This window comes from Malurus melanocephalus, unplaced genomic scaffold (genome assembly GCF_030028575.1).
Source record: "Malurus melanocephalus ecotype Western Australia unplaced genomic scaffold, MMel_1.1 scaffold_129, whole genome shotgun sequence".
Classification (NCBI taxonomy): domain Eukaryota; kingdom Metazoa; phylum Chordata; class Aves; order Passeriformes; family Maluridae; genus Malurus; species Malurus melanocephalus.
Window position 1 is genome coordinate 1392489 of NW_026623361.1, and position 22550 is coordinate 1415038.

General features: G+C 46.6%; 2 protein-coding genes across 2 annotated transcripts in view; one reads left to right on the forward strand and one right to left on the reverse strand.

The window, feature by feature from the left end:
• Positions 1–343: 343 nt before the first annotated feature.
• On the forward strand, positions 344–13166 carry CHGA (chromogranin A). Its single transcript, XM_057370628.1, has 8 exons — positions 344–525; positions 912–958; positions 4841–4934; positions 5329–5397; positions 7548–7646; positions 9226–9714; positions 10181–10656; positions 12640–13166. The coding sequence occupies exons 1-8, from the start codon at positions 480–482 to the stop codon at positions 12721–12723; spliced, it is 1404 nt and encodes a 467-aa protein (XP_057226611.1). The 5' UTR covers positions 344–479; the 3' UTR covers positions 12724–13166.
• Positions 13167–15124: 1958 nt separating this feature from the next.
• The window catches only part of ITPK1 (inositol-tetrakisphosphate 1-kinase), a 138456-nt gene continuing 131030 nt past the window's right edge, over positions 15125–22550 (reverse strand). The window contains exon 11 of the mRNA XM_057370629.1: positions 15125–21676. Coding sequence (XP_057226612.1) covers positions 21354–21676 — 323 coding nt within the window. The 3' untranslated portion in view covers positions 15125–21353. The remainder of the gene's footprint in view (positions 21677–22550) is intronic.

Sequence of the window (22550 nt, forward strand, 5' to 3'; positions counted from 1 at the left end):
GGTGCCTCACGTTCGGCTGCAGGTACAGACAGAGAGGGCACATGTGCAGAGGCGCTGCCGACTGCCAGTGTCGGGTGAGGTGCTGGAAAAGCGGCATCCTGGAAACACACCTCACAACCTTCCTGTGCCTGCAGAGTGTGAGAAGATGGAGCAAGAAGAGCCTGAGCCCTTTGCACGGGCAGCCGGGGAGRCCGGGGGATGCTGCCGTGCAGCCGCTCCTCCGACACCCGGCGAGTGATGGAGACTGATGGGAAACCCGTGTGCGAGGGGAGGGGGCAGAGAAGGAGGTGGCTTCCTCCTGACGCCATTTCCGAGGGCTGAGATATATAAATGAGCCGGTTGCTGCAGTGCCCCATCTGGGATCTTCAGCCAGGGCACTGGCGTAGGTACACACGCTCCGTGCTGGTGTCCCCCCGGCACCTCGCCTGGAGCTCCCACTCCACGACAGTCTCTGTCCCTTTCTCCATCCCGCCAGCACCATGAGCCGCCCAGAACTGCTMGCCGTCCTGCTGCTGGCCGTGCCGGGTAAGTGGGTTTGGGATGGTCCGTGTCCGCCCCGCTCCCGGGACCCCCGGCCCCACGGCAGCGCCGGCCCCGCTCCACCCGCACCTCCAGCACCGCGGGCAGGGGCGGCGCGGCCCCTTCAGCACCGCGGACAGCGGCCGCCGCAAGGTCACTGCCGAGCGCCGCACGGGCCCCGCCAGCCCGGCACCTTCCCTTCCCTTCCCTTCCCTTCCCTTCCCTTCCCGAGAGGTGCACGCGTGCAGCTGCTGCACCCGGGAACCACTTCCATCAGAGAGAGATGCCCCCCTTCTCCACTCCCATTTTAGCAGAATAGTGTTTCTCTGCTTGTTTTTCCTCTTGAGATGAATAACAAGCTCTCTTTTTTTCCCCCTCCCCTTACCTTACAGCCGTCTCCCTTCCTGTGACAAATGACATGAATAAAGGCGACACTAAGGTAAGGATGAGCCTGTAGTGGAAGGATCAAATGAAGAGAGAGGGTGTGATGTTTCACTTCCACCTAGGTGGTTGGGTTTGGGCTACTCACACTGAAATACCCTGTAGAAAGTGCCAGGAGTTTGCATGAGATCCCTGTGGCAGGATCCATCTCCGAACAGGATTTACCCGTTGTGGATCCACTTCTGGGCACTGGAGGAAGTCCCTCAGGATGTGACAGAGGGATCAGGCAAGCTTGTTTAGAGAGGASATGGAGGCTGGGTATAAGTCTCCCTAGTCCTCCTACTTTCATCTTTTCAAAGCTCCCAACAGGAGGTGACTCAAGGGAGAGTGGGGGTAGATGTGATTCAGGAGCTGTGTGTGTTTGGGGGTGTATACATCTTAGTTTGTATGTGTGTGGTGTGTTACTTAAACATGCATGCTCAGGAAAAGTAGGCAACTGTTACTCTCAGCTTGCTAATCCATCCTCAGCTCCTGCTCAGCCTGTCTGGGTGGCTACGAGCAGTGCAGGACTTGGCTGACCTCTCCAGYCCTCCTTTACAGGATTCTCTGCGCGTATCTGTGTCACACCATCCGACATTTATAGATGCACTTCACAAATATGTGCACTCCCAAAGGCTTTTTGATACCTAAATGCTTGGATARGTGGGTTTTTCTGTGTTTATCTGTATCAGACATCACCCCTGACCCCTCTTYCCCATCTTTCATTTGAGCTGATCCCTTAGCTGCCCAGATTAAAATTTCTTTGGAAATTCATGTCCATAAAGGAAACTCCAGCCTTTTTCCTTTTCACTTCTCGAACCATTTCCTGTTATGAAATCTTCCAGCCATGTAATGTTTTTCCTCAGACAGCAGCAGGGGAGGGCACAGTGATGCCAGTCTCAGCCATGGGCTCCACTGCAGGTTACCTATAGGACGTGTGCCACAAACAACACCTCTCTGCTTCCTGTGAGATGTGCCTGGGCCTGGAGAGCGGTTGCTTTGTTAGGACTTTTAGTCTGCTTAGCCCTTGCTAGGGCTGAGCCATGAGCTGTGAGACACYGGGTGTCTTCCTCAGGCTGTGTGCTGCTGAGAAAGAGAACTTGGGGCATGCATTTACCCCTTCAACTGTCCCTGCCAGAGTGGGCATCTGATGGGACAATCCATTAATTACGTGACTCTCCACATATGTTCTATGTGTAAAAAAAAATTTTGTGGAAATTAGTGCAACTCTATGGAAATGCTTCCACCAAGGAAGGACTTCTTCCCAAGACTACCCCCCTTCCCTGGGTGTTACACAGATATGGGCTCTAGATGAGAKAAAAATCAGCTTTCTTTCAAATTTGCTGCAACTAGAAGAAGCCATTAGGGCTTTCCTGCCTTCACCATCCCCTGAGACCCAGCATTTCAGGGAAGGAAGTCCCGGTTTTATGGAACAGATCAGGACAGGGATATCATCACATGAATACAGCAACGAGCACTGCAGCTCTTCCTACACACCATGCTCTGTGCCACCAGCATTTGTGGGTGGCTCAGGGCTGTGTAATGGGTAATCAGCACCTGCAGGCCTTTCCTGGACAGCTCATCAGACTTTCTTTATACCAAGGGCTTTCCATAGGGAGCTGAACAAGACCCAAGCATTTACACTGTCTCTGGTGTTTTCCCACTCTTGTGCTTGAAGGACACCATTTTCCACTTACAGCCATACATTTTAGAAGGGGCTGAGCATAGCCAAGCTCAAATATGGAGAAGTCTGTCCTTGTGAGAGCACAATCCTTTGGAGATCTCTGTGTAAGGACATAGTGAGCTGCCCTTAAGGATCTAGTTACATGTTCATGGTTAGATGATAGCTATGGCAAAATTCCAGTCAGAGTTTCTGCACTGGATTAATTACATTCATTTGGAAAGGATCTCCTCCATTTCCTGATGCAGGCTGTTATTTCATGACCTTGTGAAATCTCACTCTGCAAGACCTCTTCTTACAGAAAGACAAGGAGAGTGTTGTGGGATGACTGCACTCTTCATTTCATTACCTTACAAAGTTCCTCCACAGAGGTGAATGTATTTCTGTGGTGACTGATGTGTTTCTTTGTGCTCAGACAAAGACCTCAGATCAGCTTAGAAGTCTTGGAAAAGCTTGAATAGAATWTTTCATTGAACCAGATTCTTACTTCTCATGCTGAGAAAGTCTTTACTTCTGAAGCTGCATCAAATACTGCATCAGTAAGTGGGTCCAGAGGTTAGGAAGCATGAGAGAAACATCAGAATCTGGATTTTTTTTCTATTTAAAGACAGAGTGACTCAAAGTCATCTAAAATCAGTATTAATGGATTGCCTGTCATATAGGAGAAGGATACCAGGGAAATTACCCCCCCCCCCCTTTTTTTTTTTAATCTTTCCTGTAACATTTTTAATCCATCAGGCAATTCCCTCAAACTGTGTAAGGAGTAGAGGAATTCAGCATTTTAAGGCTGTGATCTGCAAAAGCAGAATTYTCTCCTTAGACAGGGTGAAAATTTGCCCATTCCAGCTGTCCAGTGACTACATCCAATTGCTTGAATGAACAGCACTGTGGATGACTGGAAACTGCTGACTGCGTTTAATTTCTACCGCAGCCACAGTGCTTCGCTCTCCTGAGAATGGTACATTGTGAGGGAGGTCAGGGCTCTCAGGGCTGCCTGCTGAAATCATCAGGAGAAAGAGGTTCAGTGAGTGAATTTTTTGCCTCCTTTTTTGCCAAACTTGTATTCTTTTTTTCAGTTTAGCCTCTCTTCCCTTCCCCCCCCCCCCCCCCCCCACCACCAGGCAATTGTGAGCCCTGCATTCTTCCTCGGATGCTTTATAAACAATCCTTTTGAACTAAGCAGCCTGATTCCTAYGCTCCTACTCAGCACCAGACTGCAGTGAATGCTTCTGGCCTGTGTGGCCATTTGGGTGACCACATGCTAGGGCTCCCACTGATGTGTCTTGGCATGGCAAGGATGTCTTCACACCTTTCAGAGGTGCCACCTTGCCTCTACACCTGTGGCTGTTATTATCCTGCCATACRCACAGCACTGGGATCCCTGTAGGAACACTGGTGTTACAGTTGAATGGGTGAAGGGTTAGGCCTGCAATCCCAGTGCMGGTGACAAATCAGATAAATAATGCTCCTAGTTTTACACTAAAGAAAAGAGCTGCTGGAAAGGCTGGGCCCACAGTTCACCCTGTCTGAGAAGCTGTGTCAGAACTTCTTTGATTTGAGATAATCTGCCATCATGTAGAGCTCTTCCAGTCTATAACAGATGGTTTGAACACTCAAAGCAGAAGGTCAAACACTACTCCAGAGTGTTTCRTCCTTTCTAGGGTTTGAGAGCAAACCCTTCTCATCTGTGTTTGAAAACAGTTTGCCTCACCTCACCCTCCATGCCTGACTTCAATCTAACTATGGTGTCTTTCACAYGGTTTGAAGAGTTTTTAAGATTTCAAGGTCATCTACTGAACAGCTATGACCACTTGTTGCTCTCTACAACCTCCCACTGAGCCCRTTTATGAGATGCAAGTTGAGATATGTTGACATAAAAGAGGATGATTTTGAATTTTCTATGTATATATATCCAGATACCCTTTACCCTCCAGATGTGCCCAGACTCTGGGATGATCTGAAGCTGTAMAATCCTCAGCTGACTTGTGTGTCATGTGGAAGAAGCTCTTTCCACTGTCACGTGTATTTGCTCACTTCTCAGTTGCAGGAGGTACCAGCTGTTCCTGCGTTAGGGAAAACAAGAACCGAACATTCCGTTCTGGCTGGACCAGAAAAGCAAGAAGATCTGTGCCATCATCTGCTGTATTTTAGCCTTGGTAACAAGKAGGAGCAAAAGACCAAAAAAACAGATCTTTAATTTGTATTTTTCTCTCTTTCTAGGTGATGAAGTGCATTGTAGAGGTCATCTCTGATACTTTATCTAAGCCAAACCCCCTGCCAATCAGTGAGGAATGCCTAGAAACACTCCGAGGAGGTATGGCCTTAGACCTAATGCTGGGTACCAGCCAAAGCAAATCTGACAAGTAGGGGCTGGTCCTGCTTTGAGCAGCTGAGCTCTGGCCTCCTGACCCCTGGCCTCTTCCACTGGGCTGCCCTGGGCCCCAGGAGCAGGGATGGAGCCACTGTTTGTCCCAGACCACTGTGCTGGCACTGTGGCCATGGGGGTGTTGGGTGACATTAAACTGCCTGGTTTTCACAGGACCTTCCTGTCATCTTAATCACACAGTTAAGAGATGTGAGAGCAAATCAGGCCCGGGTAAAGAAAARAGCAAATGAAGAAGGAGTGGCATTTGGGGTTATTTTTCATTTCCTGGGGATTGGGGTGCTTTTCTTTGACTGCTTTCTGTACTAAGCCTTCTCTATTGCAGATGAACGAATTATTTCTATCCTTCGCCACCAAAACTTACTGAAGGAACTTCAAGAAATTGCTGCTCAAGGTACAGTGCCAGTATATTTTTTGGGAGAATGTAACTATAGGGACTATTTTTTTTGTTTTAGTCCTTACAGAGTTTTATTGTTTGATTTTTGTGTTTTTATTTTATATTAATTCGAAATCATATAAATATGCCCTAGGAAATGTAGTTCCAAGATTTCCAGCAGAGATTGTATGAGTGCGGACAGGAATTTTGTTTATAATAACTTCAATATATATTTGATGATTTCAAAAGCTACCAATGTAACTTGGTAGTGATGCAGTCTAGACATTTTGAGGTGGGAGAACTCTAAAAGGAAATACCATAATTTAATTCAGCAAATAATCACCAGCTCCCAAACTAAAATGAAAGGCAAGGAAACCTCCCCTGTTTGTGCAGCTGGAGTCTAGCACTAAACCTAGGTTTGGCAGCAGGGAAGCTCCCCTGAGCGGTGCGTAAGACTTGGACCTAAAAGATACCAGTGAAAATGTTCTTGAGCTGATGGGTATTTTTTGATGGGCTCCTTAACTCGAATGCAAGTTTCCTTGGTTTGGAGAGGTGCAGGCTGCTCACCACTGGTCAGTGTGAGARCAGAAGCAGCACCGTGGAGCTGTGCCAAGGGGTACTGAGGGGAAAAAGGRATATTCTCAGGTGCCCAGTTGCCGAAAGCTAACATATGGGTCCCAGGCAAAGCTACTTCAGATTTAGTCCAGGGCAACTGAGGCTGCAACAGGGCTCTCCCCAAGCTGCAGGGAGAGCATTTCCTGGCCTTCCCTCCTCCTTCTCCCTGGGGTAACCCAGGGGGCAGCTGGGCATCACCAGAGGGACAATGACCAGGCATCCTTGTGCCCTGCTCCTGTGTGACAAGTCTGTCAGAGATGGCCAGAAGGCAGTGCCGCCGGAATGCTTTCAGAGCAAGGAAGCCACAGAGGCAACAGGGAGAAGGGAGAGGAAAAGTTCAGGAAGTCGKAACTGGGGAAGAGTCTCATGCAGCTCCCAAAGCCATATTTTGGTCACTACCCAAATGGTGGAGGGGCYAACTGGTCAGTGGCCTCAGATGGACTCCATGGATTTTCTGGTGATCCAGAAGAAAGAAACCTTGGTCTCATCAGTATGCTGGGATGCAGCTGCCCAGACACACCAGGGCTTTGAGGGGGAGCACTCAGATATCAGACAGGCTGTGCCACTCAGCATGGAGTCCTTGGAAAGGGACTCATTTCATCGAGGTGCACCTTGCTCCAGTCTTTCCTTGTCCTGAGCTCATCACAGCACTTAGCCCCAGGTAGCACGAGATCTTATCTACACATCACAGAGACTGGGGGTGGAACAAWCTTGCAGACCAAGGGAAAAGCAAAGGTGTTCATCTTGGTGTCCTCTGGGCTGGCTGCAGCTGATTCTGTTGAGGCTGGAGAGCCCTTACCATGCCATTCTGGGCTAGAAAGGACTGCGCTGCTAGCACTTGCCGCGGCATTAAGGYATAGAAGCCTTAATTAAGGCAAACAAACCTTAGACAGGGCTTGTTTGGCTTGCAGATCCCATTGGGATGGGGCTGCCTGGCGAGTGCTGGTTGCCAGGACAGCTGCACTCTGATCTCCAGTTCATGATGCCTTCAGACACCTCTCTCCGGGGTGTTATACTTGTCAAACAGGGTCCATAATCCCAGAGGCTAAGGTGTGGGGCCTTGGAGCCCCAGACTACCCCTACAGTGGGAGTGAATGCTGCTTCTTCCTCCCAGCACCCTTTGGGAGAGGGGTCCCTGCAACCAGGCTGGAGGGCACAGGAGCTCTCAGTGCTCACCTCAACAGAGGTGCGTAGGCAGAATCTGGCAGAAGGCAATTTTTATCCTTCASTACTCTGGTGATGAAGTCTTTTGTTGGCCTCACTGTGCTGCAGCTCAGCACCTCTTATTCCTTAGATCTCCATCAATATTAGTTTTCCTAGCAACCCTGCTTCTCTATTTAGAGACCATTTTCTTTTTTGCAGATGATGTTTTGATTGTGGGGTTTTTTTTTTGCTGCAGTAGATTCACATACCCTCCAGGCTCACTCCTCTCAGCTCCCAGGTAGATTTTTCTGCTGTAAAAAATACAAAGGGCACAGAACTATTTTCCTACCTCACTTTCTGAAACATAGGAGGGACTGTTGCCTTTCCTTACTTTTTGTTACTTGACACAGGTGCCAATGAGAGAACTCAGCAGCAGAAGAAAAACAGTGGCTTTGAAGATGAACTTTCCGAAGTCCTTGAAAGTCAGAACRACAAGAACAAGCAGAGAGGTCAGTGTCAGTCTCCACCCCCAGGAAATCCAGGTCAGGCTGTAAACAAGGATCTTCTTTCTAACAGCCTTGATATGTCCATCTGCTTCTCTTTTAGGCATCTTCTTTGATGCTGCTGCTGATACAYACATGCAACCCGGTGTTTGCTTTGCTCTTCTTTACCCGCTCAAACAACATGTAGTTTCTGAGCTATAGTAACTGATGATGGTCAAATTACCAAACTGATACTGACTTTTCCACCCTGCTGCTGACACTTCCACTCACTTATAACACTTAAAATGAGCCACAACCAGGGAAGTCTCACACTGAAAGACTCAGTGATACAGGCAAGGGTGATCTGGGTTTGTGCCTGCCACTCCTGTTTCCAGGCATCTAAAATATTAATGAGCCTCTGAAAGAAAATTTGAACTTGATTAACACAGTGCACATACCCACACAAAACACCTACATCTTGGAAAGGTCACCTTCAGCTGGGATTTCTCTTTGTCATTACCTTTCTCTGGCCCGACCACAGGCAGGCAGTTTAGTGAAAAGGTGGGGTTGGCCCCTTCCCTTTTCCTAGTCAGGAAGACACAATTCCAGTGGAGGGTGACATGACTCCTCATCCAGCAGCAGCTGGACCCCCACAGAGGGTCTCAAGCAGCTCTGGGGCATGTGGCTCAACCACCAGTACAAAGCTGCTTAAGGCAATGAAGAGTGATAGCCCCGGGGGCTGCTGCAGCCAGCACAGCCAAAGTCCAGTGGGTAGGATGGTGGCACTGCATCTCCCTCCTGCCAGGGCAGACCTGAAACTCTTGCTCCAGCAGTGTTGAGATAGAGGAAGATAAAGTGAAGACGAAATGTGGCACATGGGCCATCCAGACCCACTGACTGTCTGGTGACACCAACATGATGTCACTGACGGCCACCAGTCCTGTGTGACCAGGTCTCTGCATCTCCTCATCCCAGCACACTCCTCAACCCTCCTTGGGGCTGTACTTGCCTTTCCATACCTCTCTGGCTTTTTAACCCCCATCTTTTCTTTTGCAAAGTGGTTTCTCTGGCTAATTATCTTAAAAGAGGTCAGTCTCCCTTGAGCAAGAGCAAATACTCAGTCCACATTAAGCTCCTGCTGAGYAGCTCCTTTGCAGAAGTAGAGGCACCCCTCCTCCCTCCAGCACCCTGCAAATAGRGCTGGCTGCCTCCTCAGCCTGATGCGAGAAATAAGGATGTGATGTGAGTGCAGCACTCAGAGCAGGGAGAGCTGTGCAAGTGCCATATCACACTCCTAAATAATTTCATTTTACATGCAGTCTGGTTTCATGCAGGGTGAGTTCGTGGCTGGCATCTCAAGAGATGGTGATGAGGACTGTGCTGCAGCAAAGCACTTCAGCATATGTTTAACTTCAGCCTTGAGTCTCTCCAGGAGCGCAGGCACCAGAGAGAGCACTGCCTCGCTTGAATGCAAACATATGCTGGACTGACTTGCAAAAGGATCCACAGGCTGGTTAAGCAGATTGCTGAGTGGGGATGAAGCTCCCTAAGAAATGCTTGGGTTTTGCTGATTGTGAAATGTTTCTTCTTGTCACTCCCTCTGTAGATGCAGCAGGGGAGCGCCCTGAAGAGGAGCAGCCCACGGGGTCCCTGGCTGAACTGGCAGCACAGAAGCCCCAGCAAAATGAAGACTCAAGAGAGCTGGGAAAAAATAGCCTGGAGGAGAGAGAACCCAAGCCACGGGATACCGACTCCRTTGAGAAAGAGGATAGGGAGGAATCGGAGAACAATGACATCAGGGATACAGAAGATACCCATCGAAACAAAGTTTTGGACAACCACATTGGCAAAAATTTCAGTGAAGATGAGCAGCAGCAGCAAGGGGATGAAGAGGAGGAGCCCAGAGGCTCCAGGGACAGCCTGGAGCTTGAGGATGAGGGAGAAGAGCCATCCAGGCAAGGCCAGGAGCACAGCAAGGAGGTAGCAGGGGAGCGTGTGGAACRAGAGGATGACAGAGATGATGCTGCAGAGGAGGACCCTACTGAAGCAGAGAGGTCCCTTGATTTGGCTGAGGAGGACGAGGAGGCTGATGAGAGTACGTATCCCAGACTGCACTGATACCTTCCTGGGGTGAGCTGAGAGCACTGAGACCAATGGATTAGAGGCTTCAAAGCCAAAAAGTTGAGGCAGGTGCTTATTGGGTTTACAGGAACAGCCCTGCCAGCAGCCACCTAGACCCCACCACAAACACCTGACACACGGTTCTGTGCACTGCAGGTAACACAGGCTCTGCAGCTGCCTCACTGCCTGCTGCTCAGCTCTCGTAGCTCCTGGAGACAACTCATTCCTGTTCCCTAAACTTCCTACAGGATGGTTTTTGAGTGCTGCCTTCAAGCTCCATTACTGGCACAGCAACATGAGATGGGTATTTCCAGAATCTTGGGAAAGTGGGCCTAAGTCAGGGAACACATTTGTCATCACCACTGAAGGCTCAGTTCAAAGGTGGACCTTAACCAGGTTAAGGTTAGTTGTGTTCACTGCTTTGTTTAATGCTCTTTCAGATAACGATGATGAGCTGGGATTTGGAAAAGATGTGCGGAGCTCTGAAGAGGAGGATGAGGAAGAAGAAGAGGAAGAGCAACCCCGGGCACTGAGAGGAGGAAGGCATCGCCTGGAGGATGAGGAGATGCAGGGAGAAGAGGACACCTTCCGGCCCAGGGATGCCAAAAGTGATGAGATGGAGGAGGAGTCCTCCAGGGAGTGGGAAGACACCAAGAGGTGGAACAAAATGGATGAGCTGGCCAAGCAGCTGACATCAAAGAAGCGCATGGAGGAAAATGATAGTGAGGAAGACCCAGACAGATCCATGAAAAAGACATTTAGGTCCCGCAAGTATGCCTTCAGTAGTCCAGAGGAAGATGTGAGAAGGTCATGGAAGCGTCACTCGAAGGAGGACAGCAGTGAAGGAGGCTTTCCACTTGCTCCCATGCCTGAAGAAAAGAAGGATGAGGAAGGCAGCGCTAACAGGAGAACAGAGGTTGGTGTGCATAGGCTTAATAAATCCCACAACTATTCTTGGAGATGTGGATGGCACCTTGGCATTAACATAGCCAGCAGGGGTTCTCTGTGACATGAACACAATGTTTAGTGAAATCCTAGTTATTCAGCCTCAGGTGTTATTGAAATTTGCACCTGACTGTGCCTTTGGTTTTTATTCTTGTTTTAGTGACTAGTGCAAAAGCATTCCCTGCCCCACAGGGTCATGTCTCCAATGACAGGACTCCTGCACTGGCCTGTGCCTGACATGGTGACCAGAGCTATAACTGGAGCTCAGGGGTAGTCCTTGCGTCCCAAAGTCCTTCCAACTCAAAAGGAATACTTTCCTTGTCTTGGGGATGGAGTGAGTAATGTCAGACCTAATGGGGCATTAGAGTGGAAATGGTTGACAGGTATAGGAATACATYGAGCCAGAGATCTCCTTCCCTGATACCTTGTGTGATACTAGGTAGTAGCTCAGCACACCCCCAGCAGCCAGGAACAGCTGGTGGGTTCACCTTTGTACTGAGACCCAGCTCCAGGCCCAAGAGTTCGGGACAGTGCAGGGAGCTGGGCAGTGGGGCAGAGCTTGGGCTTTGTGGGTATTTGTCTTGGACAGGCCATGATCAGGTACCTGGGAACAGGCTGGAGCAGCAGGTGAGTGAAGCCAGTTGGCTCTCTTGCCTSCAAAACACCCCTCTTGCCTCAGTTATGCACCAAACCATTGGCCAAAGATTACCCATCAGCATGCCCTGCTAAGAGAGCATCTCCAGTTATGTTGGTTCAAAGCCAAATGCCTCAGCTGGAAGCCAGGATGCAGTAGGGTGGGCCACCCTATCTGCCTCCTCACCACAGTCTGCTCACAGCCCACATCTCCCCCATAAGGAGATTGCTCCCCTCCTATCCCTGCCAGCAGCTCTGGGGTGTCCTTGTAAGGTGGCAGACTCACTCTCCAAATGAGGATTGGAAAAGAGGTTGCTGAGGCTGCAACACTGCTGTATTTACAGCTACAACAAGACTTCTTTGTTTGGTTGTTTTTTTWAACTAGATCAGAACCTCTGGGAGTCAGTGAGGAAGTGCAGTGGCTCAGTGTCAACCTGTACCTGGCAGCTGCTGTAGGCACCACGAGGCTTTGCTCCCTCCACACAGGAGAGGAGCTGTCACCTGGGCCCTGCCGATGGGAGAGGGGTGCTTTTAACACCTGCAGCACCATGCTTGCTCACACAGAGCCTGCTGCTGCTGCACTGAGTGCCTGGTCTGCAGAGAGCACAGGTGACCACAGCTGGGAGGGACAGGCAGGGCTGGGGCTGGCAGAGGGGCAGGGCCAGCTGGGTATGACCGAGTTGGGGCAAAGCCGTGCAGTCAGGCACCTGAGTACCTGCACTAAATAAAGTGGCTACAGGTGACAGCATAGATACAACAGAGCCGGTACAGAAAGACCACCAACTGATGGGCAGCTTGAGCCTCTGAATTGATGGGTTCCCCAGTCACTATTTTCCCAGGAAAAATATCTTCTGCTGTTGGAGGYGCAAACAAAGAGCCAGGGCGGGAGTGGGGAGAGGGGACTCGGCTGTACCCTGCATGAGCACAACACATGCTGTAATTGCCGCAGGAGGCAGRCACCAGTGCCATCCGCTGTGACACCGCTGCCTCAGTGCAGGAGCCAGGGCTGTTTGGCAGAGCCTGCCCCCCTCCCCAGCTGCCATCCCCCTCCAACCCCATGTCCTGCAGGCACAAACGCCTTGGGGCTGCCCTGCCCGGCACGGGGCTGGGAAAGGGTGGCAGCTGCATGTCCCCGTCACCAGCTGCAGCAACTAAATATTAGGGCAGGTGTTCTCTGTGTTGTGCATCCTCTGTCCCGAGGGGGAAATGCGGGCTGAAGGATTGGGGCAAGATAAGGCTGTGCTCGTGCCCCAGGCAAGGCTCTCTGTAGCTCTGGGGGCGAGGGCTGGCCACTGACACATGTGCTGGGCTTTTGTTACAGGACCAGGAGCTGGAGAGCCTGGCTGCCATCGAGGCCGAGCTGGAGCGCGTCGCCCACAAGCTCCACGAGCTGAGGCGAGGCTGAGGGCCCAGCCCGGCCGAAAGCAGCGCCGCCCTCCTCCCTCCCTCGCACCGCGTGTTCATTTCCCGACCTRAAGCAATGAAGCCGAGCAGCAGCACCGTGCCTAGGACCCCCTCTCGCTAGCGCCCAGGCCTGTCTCCCTCGCCATAGTGTTGTGCCCATCGCCGCCGCCTCACCTCATGCTCCCCTCTCCACACGGATGCCCCCGCGCCCTCAGGGCGCCCATGGGTGAGAAGCGCAACTTATATGTGTATTTTCTGTCTGGGTGGGGTTTTTTTTCCTTCTTTTTTTTAAAAGACAAGACAGCTTTCTAGAAAGTTCTTTCACCGGTAGTTTCACTGGGTAAAAAAAACTGCAATAACTTGTTATCTTTTGATTAAAAGCTGAGAACTCTGACTGTAATATATTCTATATAAAAAATTTATCTAAGGAAAAATAAAACTGCAGTGGGTTCCTTCCTTTGTTTTGGCAGCATCAGTCTCGCTTGTCAGYGTGCTGCAGGGCGTGCATGGTCCTGTAGAGGAGGGCAATGGAGGGCTCCCCTCAGCACAGACACACGGTGATGGTGCTCCCCTCCTTACCCCGGCTCCAGCGCTGCTGCGCTCCAGGGCCTGGCGGGGAGGACAACTCCCTGTGGTCCCAAGCACTGCGGGGCTCTCCCTGCCCACAGCTCAGCCCCGGCACTGGGTGTTCTGGGTGCTTCGTGAGACCTGGGTCATGTCTGAACAGAGAGAAAACAGCTACATGTTTGAACACTGGGGCAATACTTGACCATGCCAAACCAAACCAGGCGGACAACACAGGAGTAGGTCAGAATAAAGAAAAGTAACATRTAGGCCAGTAGGTCAGGAGGAGAACTACTGTTCTGTGCTCCACCAGAGGTGAAGGCCCATCCCGAGGAGATGCCCCTCCTGGGTCATGCCCACCCTGTGCTCTGGCTCATRGGAGCCATGGTGGCCAGCTGACACTGTGCTTATAGGCAGAACYTTCCCATCCTTTGAGCTTCAGACCACAAGGCAGCTGGACTGGGTGGTGCCTGGGCTGGGGAAGCTGGCACCAAAAGTCTCTGAGCACGGATCATATTTTAGATGTTCTATGGGCATTGGCAGGAGAGGGAAAAATCCACCCACTGGCAGAGTTGTATTCCAGATTGCCAGGTCTGAAGCTCAGTTCTTTCCCATCATCTGCAGCCCACAGAACAGCTGAGATGCTCAGGGCAAGGCTGCCATGCTTTGAACCTGACRCATTCCTTTATTCTGCTCAGGGCTTTATTCAGCCTCAGGGCTGTTGGCCTGTGGAGTGCATTGAACAGGGGGTGGGTGTGCAGGGTCCCCTGGCACAGGAGGTGTGGGGTGCCCAGAGCTGTCCCCCACCCATGGAATGAGCTTCCCCAGGGAGGGCCAGGAGCTGCTGAGTGGGCGCTGCCCTCGTCCCCAGCCCAGGCAGCCCCTGAGTGGCAAGAGGAGGTGTTGAGGCCAAGGCATGGCCCAAAAGCTGCCCTGGGCACAATATGGGACAAAGAATTGAGTAAGAGCCTGGTGGGGAAAAGTCCACTGGAGCGAGCTGTGAGCCTTTCAACTCTGTGCTGAGATCACACTCTCTTTAACCTCAGGCAAACATGTAGGAACTGAAGTGAAACCAAAGGTGTGGCACAAAAAATACTAAAATGTTCGTTATTAGGGAGTTACTCCATCTGGAGAAATAAAATTTTACATACCGATCTTCACCTAAATTTTAATTTGAATACAATATTTTAAATCTGAATATTGTACATTATAAATGTATTTATGGCTGGAACAGATTCCTCRGGGAAGTGGTCACAGGGGCTAGGGGTTGGACTTGATGGGTCCCTTCCAACTCAACACAGCCTATAATTTAGTTTCTTCTTTTTGTTGTGACAGAGTCTCTGCCAGTAGCAGCACTCATATACCTCCTTGCAAATTCAAGTCTACATGTCATAATAAATTCACAGAAACCCTCAGACCTCACACCTCCACCAAAACAAACAAAAAAAACCCCACTAAACTAAAAAACCAACCTCAAACCCAAGAAACCAAACAACCCTCACAGAAGCAGAGCCATGTCCAAAGGAGTTAGACAAATTTTTTTTCACAAAGGATGGCAGCAGCAGACACAAATTGTCTGTATCTGACACAAAATCAACAAGAGGAACAATAATACTACTTGATGGAGCTACTGTAAATACTCTCTTAACTGGATATTCAAGTAATCACAAATGTTTGGGACCCAAGGACTCTCTTCAGAGGGAAAGATGGTGTTCAAGGCCTGAGCACAGGGCTGCAAACAACTGCACTTGGAAAGGATGCGAATGTCAAATTCCYATGAAGACAGGCCCCCAGTGAGCTGATCACCTCACTGCCCTATCCACTGCCCTTTCCACAGAAAGAGGAAGCAAACTAGAACTTGTTATAAGGCATTTATTTTCATTATGTGTTGGAAAGGGACAATTCTCTCTTCAAACAATTACAGAGATAATGCCACAATACCTACTGCATATTGCTTTACTGTTGAAACCAAAACATTGTCCAAAACAGGTGCTTGGCAAACAAAAAGAAAATTAATATATTACTATTAAAATCAATGCTGTTAGATGAGAGCACCATCTCCATTGTCAGATCTGATCAGTCATGCAACTGAAGACGCCAAATAGCAAGTATTTTGGGTTTTACAGTAAGCCATGATCTTTTAAGGGTTTATATAATTCTGTACAAATTTAAGTACAAAATGGGAATTATGTTTCAGAAATCATAGTGAACCAGGCTGAAGCGAATCACAAGACACACTTGTTAACACTGTACAGCTGGATTTGAACACAGATACCAATGAACTTGCGAAACCGAGCACACGCACACAATGGTCCCCGAGATTCAGCCATGCTTGGGTGGGGAGCAGTGCTGCAATATCCAACACTATGCACACCCAGAGGGCAAATTTTCTCAAAATTGTTGGGATCCCAAGGAATTATTGTTACTCCATTTTAAAAACAACTGGTTTTAGTATGTCGTTGTCACAAGGGTATACACAAGTTGTATCAAATACTAAATCAGAAATAAATAATAAAAGATACATCTAATACATCTTTTTTTAATATTTTTTTACAGCACTGACTTTACAAGAGGATAGACAACTCATTTTTAGGGGCTGCTAACAAGTAAAACAAAGAAGTCACTATTTTATACTCAACATATTCTCAACCTTTTAGTAACTTTATATATGTATATATGACTTTTCACACACACAAAAAAAAAGAAGTTAAAATAATTTATTTCTAAAACCTACTGTGTAAAGAACGAAGGAAGAAATAAAATGTGGGTTTCTTTAAAAATGCTGGAAGAGGAAGACCTGATTTGCATGAACTCCMTTTGCTGTTTCAGCTATTTCTGGAGTTTCAAGAGATTTCCTGGCCATCAACAAAAACTTCCCATCACATCAGGAGCCCTCAGCAAACTCATGACTTGCAGGGTAAGGTCACCTGCTCATCAGCTCATGGAGCATCAACCCCAGTGGATTCAGGATAAGAATGACAGGAAGAAAACATCTCCCCAGATTGCTATTGAAAACCACGGAGTGCAATTCTGGACAACTGGTATCACGATGTCCACTGGCTAGGATTTTACTCCCAAGMCCTACCTCCTTGCCCTCCTTCTACATCATAGATACAGGAAGTTTTTCTCTCAGTGGATTTTTTTTTTCCCATGGGAAAGCTGCCCCAAGAGCAGGGTGGGCCAGACCCCAACAGCCACCTGCACACACAGAGCAAAAACGATTCCCTTTGCTTGCTACAAATGCTACTGTGCCTATGTTGCTTAGGAATCRCTCCAACATCTCAATTTATAACTGGATCCTCCAAAACTTCAACCATCTTTAGCAACTTCTGTGGCCATGTGAATGTGTCAGAATCCATGGAGGATCTGAAACAAATCCAGTCAAAAGCTCGAGTGTTGATGGCCTGGATCCACATAGGGTGAAAAGCAAAAGGAAAGGTAGTAAAAATGTGAAAAGTACTTTTCTTGAGGTTACATTCCTCTGAAATAGATATTAAAGCAATATTACAAATAAAATCAGCAATGTGATCTGCAACGGCATGTCCATTTATCTATGAAAGCGAGAGGAGATTATATTAAAGGAAATATTTTAATCTACACAAAGCATTTTCACATATTCCTAATTACAAAACATACACCAKAAAGTAATTGTATATTGAATACAGAAATCAATACATCTCCTAGTAAAAGGCAGAGAGGGGAAAAAATAGCAGGGTAATGAAGTGAACTCCTGCAAAAGTGTGCATGGAGAGACTACTACAAAATAGACTCTATTCACTAAAAAACCAAAATCCAGGATTTTCTGCACAGCTGTGGAAGGGAAAGCTGCAAGCTAGTGTGGAAAAGCCTGACTAACTTGTCACTATTGCCATGCCAAGACTTCAGGAAATCAGTGTTAGTCTAAGAACTGGTAAGTCTGGATTTTTTTAATTGGATGGAAACAACAGGAGCATTTTTCCTTTGTTTTGCTCTTTTTTTGCCAGCCAATTCAAACACCTCTGGCCCCATTTATTCTGTTGCCTTTGGACCATATTCTGCCTCTGTTACCTAACCACTACTCCACTTGTTGTTGCCTGGCTGGATACTGCCCATAGTTAATCTAGAAAACTTGAGGCTTTATCTTGAGCAATCCTCATTACCTCCTGATGCCGGAGGGTCGGATTCTTAATTTGTAATCATTTACAATGAAAACAAATTAAATTGGTAGATTTCCATCTATGCAACCTGCTGCAGACCTTCTCTGCACAAACATTCCCACACTGACAATGGAGATCTTTAAATAGCTTTATCATTACAACAGTCTGAATAATAATAATGAATCTATCCTATCTACCAACCAGACCAGTAAATCAGCTCCTCAGCTGATCAGCTCCTCAGCACAAAGGTGGCACAGCCAAACACGTCAACCAAAGGCAAAACATCACTGGCCCGATGGTTCTGCATTACACAAACCACAAGTGCCAGCACTGATGCTGATGGTTTGGCTGCATTTCCGCAGTTGGCTTTCACATAATGATCAGGATGTTCTGGCACAGGCTACAAAGTCAGGCACAACATGGCCAAGTCAGCTAGCGGGGAAGAGGGTGACTTTACATCACAGGCAGCAGTAAGACCACTCAGGTTCTCTCCAACAGGAAAACAGGAAAAATCTTCACCTRTTGAAGCCGATTACATGATTACAGCGGAAACCAGAGTCTCATCTCCACAATGCTGACACAAAACCTGGAGAAATTCCAGTCAAGCTAATGGTATTTTTGTGGATTTCTAACAGTGAAGCAGAACAGAAATAAATCCCTAAAAAGCTAACTGGTGACCATGTAATTTTAAGACAATTGCTCCCATCAGCACAGCAGTAGCAGCTGTGCCTCTGAAAACACAGAATAATCTTTTTCTAACCCACAGTAACAGAATTCAAACAGACATTATGGAAAATCTCCTCAGATTGTCTGCAATTTTAAGAGCAAGGGCATTCTGGTATGGTCTAATGTTACTACACTCCTATAACAAAGAAAGACAAGACTACAAAATATTAACTAACTTACTGTGAAGCTTATCTTAAATCAAAACTATCCTGAACTTACCAAATGAGGCAGCAATTCAGAAAAGCACTTTAGCACAAGCTTAATAAAATACTCATGCTCAAATGTTTTGCAATAACGTAATTGTATGTCTGGATACTTGGGGTAATTTACAGTTTTGGCTTTTAAAAGTTAGTCTCACAATTTGCCCTTGTAATGTAGCAACATTCTAATATATGAGCCATTACATTAATTTCTGCAAGGAAATATAGTAGTACAGCAATTGCATGGTAATTTATGTCAAAACTCTATTGTAATGCCACATCACAACAGGTACTGCATATCTGCACCTGGTAAATWAAAGTGATACTGATACATTCGATAAATAAAAAATAAATTACAGACTATGGGGAAAATGTCACTGATCACACCAATGACCTAAACTTGTTTTCTAGTTACTGCCAAGGTCTGGAGTAATATTTAAATATAGTCTTTCTGCAAGCATTCAGAGAATTACAAAATAAACTTCTAACAATCATTTGTAAACAAGTTTAAAATGCACAATTATATTTCAGTAGTTTATTTTTGAGAAACAAAGCAGTGCAAAATAGGCCAACCAAAATTCAGAAGGCAGCCAAGAAAATAAAATTCTTATTTGATGTTCTAACTAGGAAACAGTATACAGACATTTCCATTGGATCAACACTCAGATTCATGTAAACATACTTAGTTTGAAAGGTCTTGAGTTAGTAACCCAGTTCTAACATCATTGCTTCATCCCCACCACCCAATAAAGAAACAAAAYCCAAAAAACCAAAAAAAGCCCTAGCCATTGTAATAAAGGGAGCAATAGGCAAGTCTATAAACACTCCACCAGCTGGTTACAAGAAAGTACCATACAAAAATATGCACTGGCAAGTTCCTTCCTGAGGGTAGCTTTTGTTACACATGTAACATAAAATCACTTTTTATTCTAAGCAAACAAAAACAAACCCCAAACTGTAGATGTCCATTTTATTTCAGTCATGGCTTTACAAAAGGTTTGGTCTATCATGAATACTTCTATAAACCCTTACCTATGTACATCTGACTCACTCACACCACAGCCATCCAAGACCTGCAAGCCGCAGACAACACGGGATCCAGCAGCCTCAAAGCATCCAAGGGTTGTGAAGTGTGCCCAGCTCAGAACTGATCTGCAACACTTGAGGAAGTTGGCTGAGCTTATGTGCATCCTGGGATCTGACTGATACCACACTCATAAGGTTCTTCCAGTCCATACAGAAATACTTTGAAGTTAGTAATCCCTCTAGAAGTGGAATCTGTTGTGTAAATCATCCTGCAAAATAAATCATCCTGCAAAATGCCAAAGAATGGCATTTTCAAAGAAGACCAATCTCTCCTAAGGAAAAAGCTTTTTTTTACTCAAAAAATTGCTACATAACACTTTTCAAAACCTTTTCCCCTCCAGGACTGGTACCATCAGGTAGGGTGGTGACATTTTTTACACAGTTTAATTGTCTCTTCATGATCTAACTGGGCTTTAAGCTCTAGATCCTTTCCTTTTGCGTAGCCATCTAACACATGATACTAATCAAATTGGTATTAAATGCTGCAGTGATAATGCTTTATGAACACGTGCTATAGAAAGACAGAAATTCCTGTATTTGAAAGCTAGAAGCTTAACAAAGAAAATTTTCTTAACACCAACCACTCCTCTTAAATATATTTTAGGGCTAATAAGGGGAAGAGAAGGCCACTTCTACCAAAATAGTGTCTGTTCACAGCACTTGGATATTTCCCATTTAGTGTTCAGAATTGGCAAAAGTTGCAGGAATTCTCAACAGCAGAAGATGCTGTCATACTAGAAGATATCTCAAGAGATACAAATTGGCTGTGCTATAGTTTACAAATAGTATAAAGCACTATTGTAAATTACCATATGGCCTCACCTGGCAGCTTGCAATAAAGTAATGGAGTCTCCAAGCTAGAGCTGTCCTATATTTCTATCTCACATGAATGTACACTACTTTGTTTATATTTAATTTAAAGGAAAAAATGCACAACAACATGGATCTGTGGAAGGCAGCAACTATGTTATCCCTTAGGATATGCAGATCAGGTATGCTGCACCAAGGAAAATGAACAGCTCTGCCACTCTTTTCCCAGAGTCCTCACAAGTGCAACAGAGGGAGATTTAAACTCTCTGCTACAAGATGAGCTGCTTCCATTAACTCTTCTAGGATTTCACCACTAGCAGACAATTGAAAACATGTTATTTAATCTACTAAATCACTCAACCTAAATACTGGCTCCCTCTCTAGATGAAACTTGTTGCTGTTGGCAAGCATGGTTAGAAGCTGATTTGAGCGACGCAATGAGGCCTGGGGAGAGAACTGCAAAGCTGGAAGGGGGTGGGGGGTGTCACATCGGTTCTGTGCCCTGAATAAGCAGGCTGCTCTGTCCTACTCAAAGTGCAGTGGCTTCACARCAAGCTACCTGCCACCATATTGACTGGTCAATGTTTCAAGAGATTTGGTTTAGTGATACTGAAGTTGTCCTAGCTTTCTTTTGCAATGGCCTGCCTGGAAGAAAAAGGAACAGGGAGTTTTTTAGGCAAAATTCTCTAGCACTGTTACATTCAGACACTGCATTTCAACATTATTATCTCCTTGATATCGTGAGGTCCGATTTTAAAATGCTGGTCACCAGTGATTACAAAGAACAATAGAAATAAAAAAGGGACCCTCCCACAACGAAAGGAATAGTGTTAAAACACGTGTGTGTAAACTCACTACAGATTTGCAACTGGAATCTGATGAAATGGATCTGAATCACTTTCTCGCTCTTCCGCTTTCAGTTGTTTCATCAGCAAATTAGGTTAAATCAAATGGAACTTCTTTTTATTTTGTTTTTTTTTTGTATTGTGTTTTATGTTGTTTGTTTTTTTTTCCCATTTTTTCCTCAATTGTATTGTTAAAGCCTGATCTGGTTCTGGGACCACAATTTGTATCCCTGGGGCTCTTTCTCAGTCCATGGCATTGGCAAGTTATTGAGAAGAAGCTTTTGTTGCCAGTGTAGCAACGCAGTGCTKCTGAAAGCTGGGGGACACTGCTGAGTTGCAGCCGAGTCTCTGGTGTTGCAGTTTTACTGAGCTGTTGGTATCGCTTTCCACAATCCAGGAGGAGTCTTTTCCCATGACGCTGAGACAGCCTGTGCTAGCACAGCATATCCGCTCGTCCATGATCCCACTGCTCTGCTCTGCCAGGAGCTTGCTGCGGTTTAGCTGGGTCACCTCAGGTACCTGACCCTGCAGGACAGCTGCTATGTGGTTCAGCAAATCTGTGAAAAATTCGGAAACACCCTCATAACCTAAAAAGAGAAGAAATGAAGGAGAGGAAAAACAGCAATTAATAATTTTCTTAGGTTCTTTGAAAGGCTTCTTTTAGCAGTTTATTTCTTGGGCTCTTGCCTTTGCCCTCCACTGATAATAAAAAGGCCGATAATAAAACTGCTAATAAAAAGGCTCCTTCTCCATGACATCATTTTAAGGGACAGTATGAGCAGATGAGCATAAAGAGAACAGAGACTTTTGCAATAAAAATATTTTTTCTCAAAGAGAAARACTTCGTTGCCTTTCAGATTTGCTGTTTCTTTTTCCTCCCAAATACATTTGTGTGTATATGTTATTTTAGGTATATGCTATTATTTGTTGCCAAGTTTTCTCCAGAAGTTACAAACTCTCTGGTATAACATTGATCTTTTCCATACCACTTCCAGGCTTACTATGGCAAGTAGCTCTAATGCAGAGCTTCCCTGAGGGTCTGGACCATCTCCAGAATTTGCCCAGCAATACCCTCAGATAGGAAAACCTCAGAGGATAGCAGGGCTGGCTTTATACCCTTCAGAAAAGGCAGCTTCCCACTGTGTAAGAAGCAATGTGATGCTTGTCTAACCTAACCTAACTTGACACTTAAAACATGATTGCTGCTATGTCTGAAAAAACACCCAAGGGACAGGAAACGTGTATCAATGATACAGTATTTGATAGAAACATCAATTTTTATTTTGGTACTGAGATCACCTTTCTGTGTGGTCTCAGTTTAAAAGACATTTCACAATGCAGTTTACTAACAAGTTTCCCGGTTAAAACAGTTGCTCAAATACCAGCAGACATGACATTTTTGGTGACACAAACTGTGGCAGTAGGTGTAMAGAGCTTCTGGTTCTATTTTAAACACCGCTA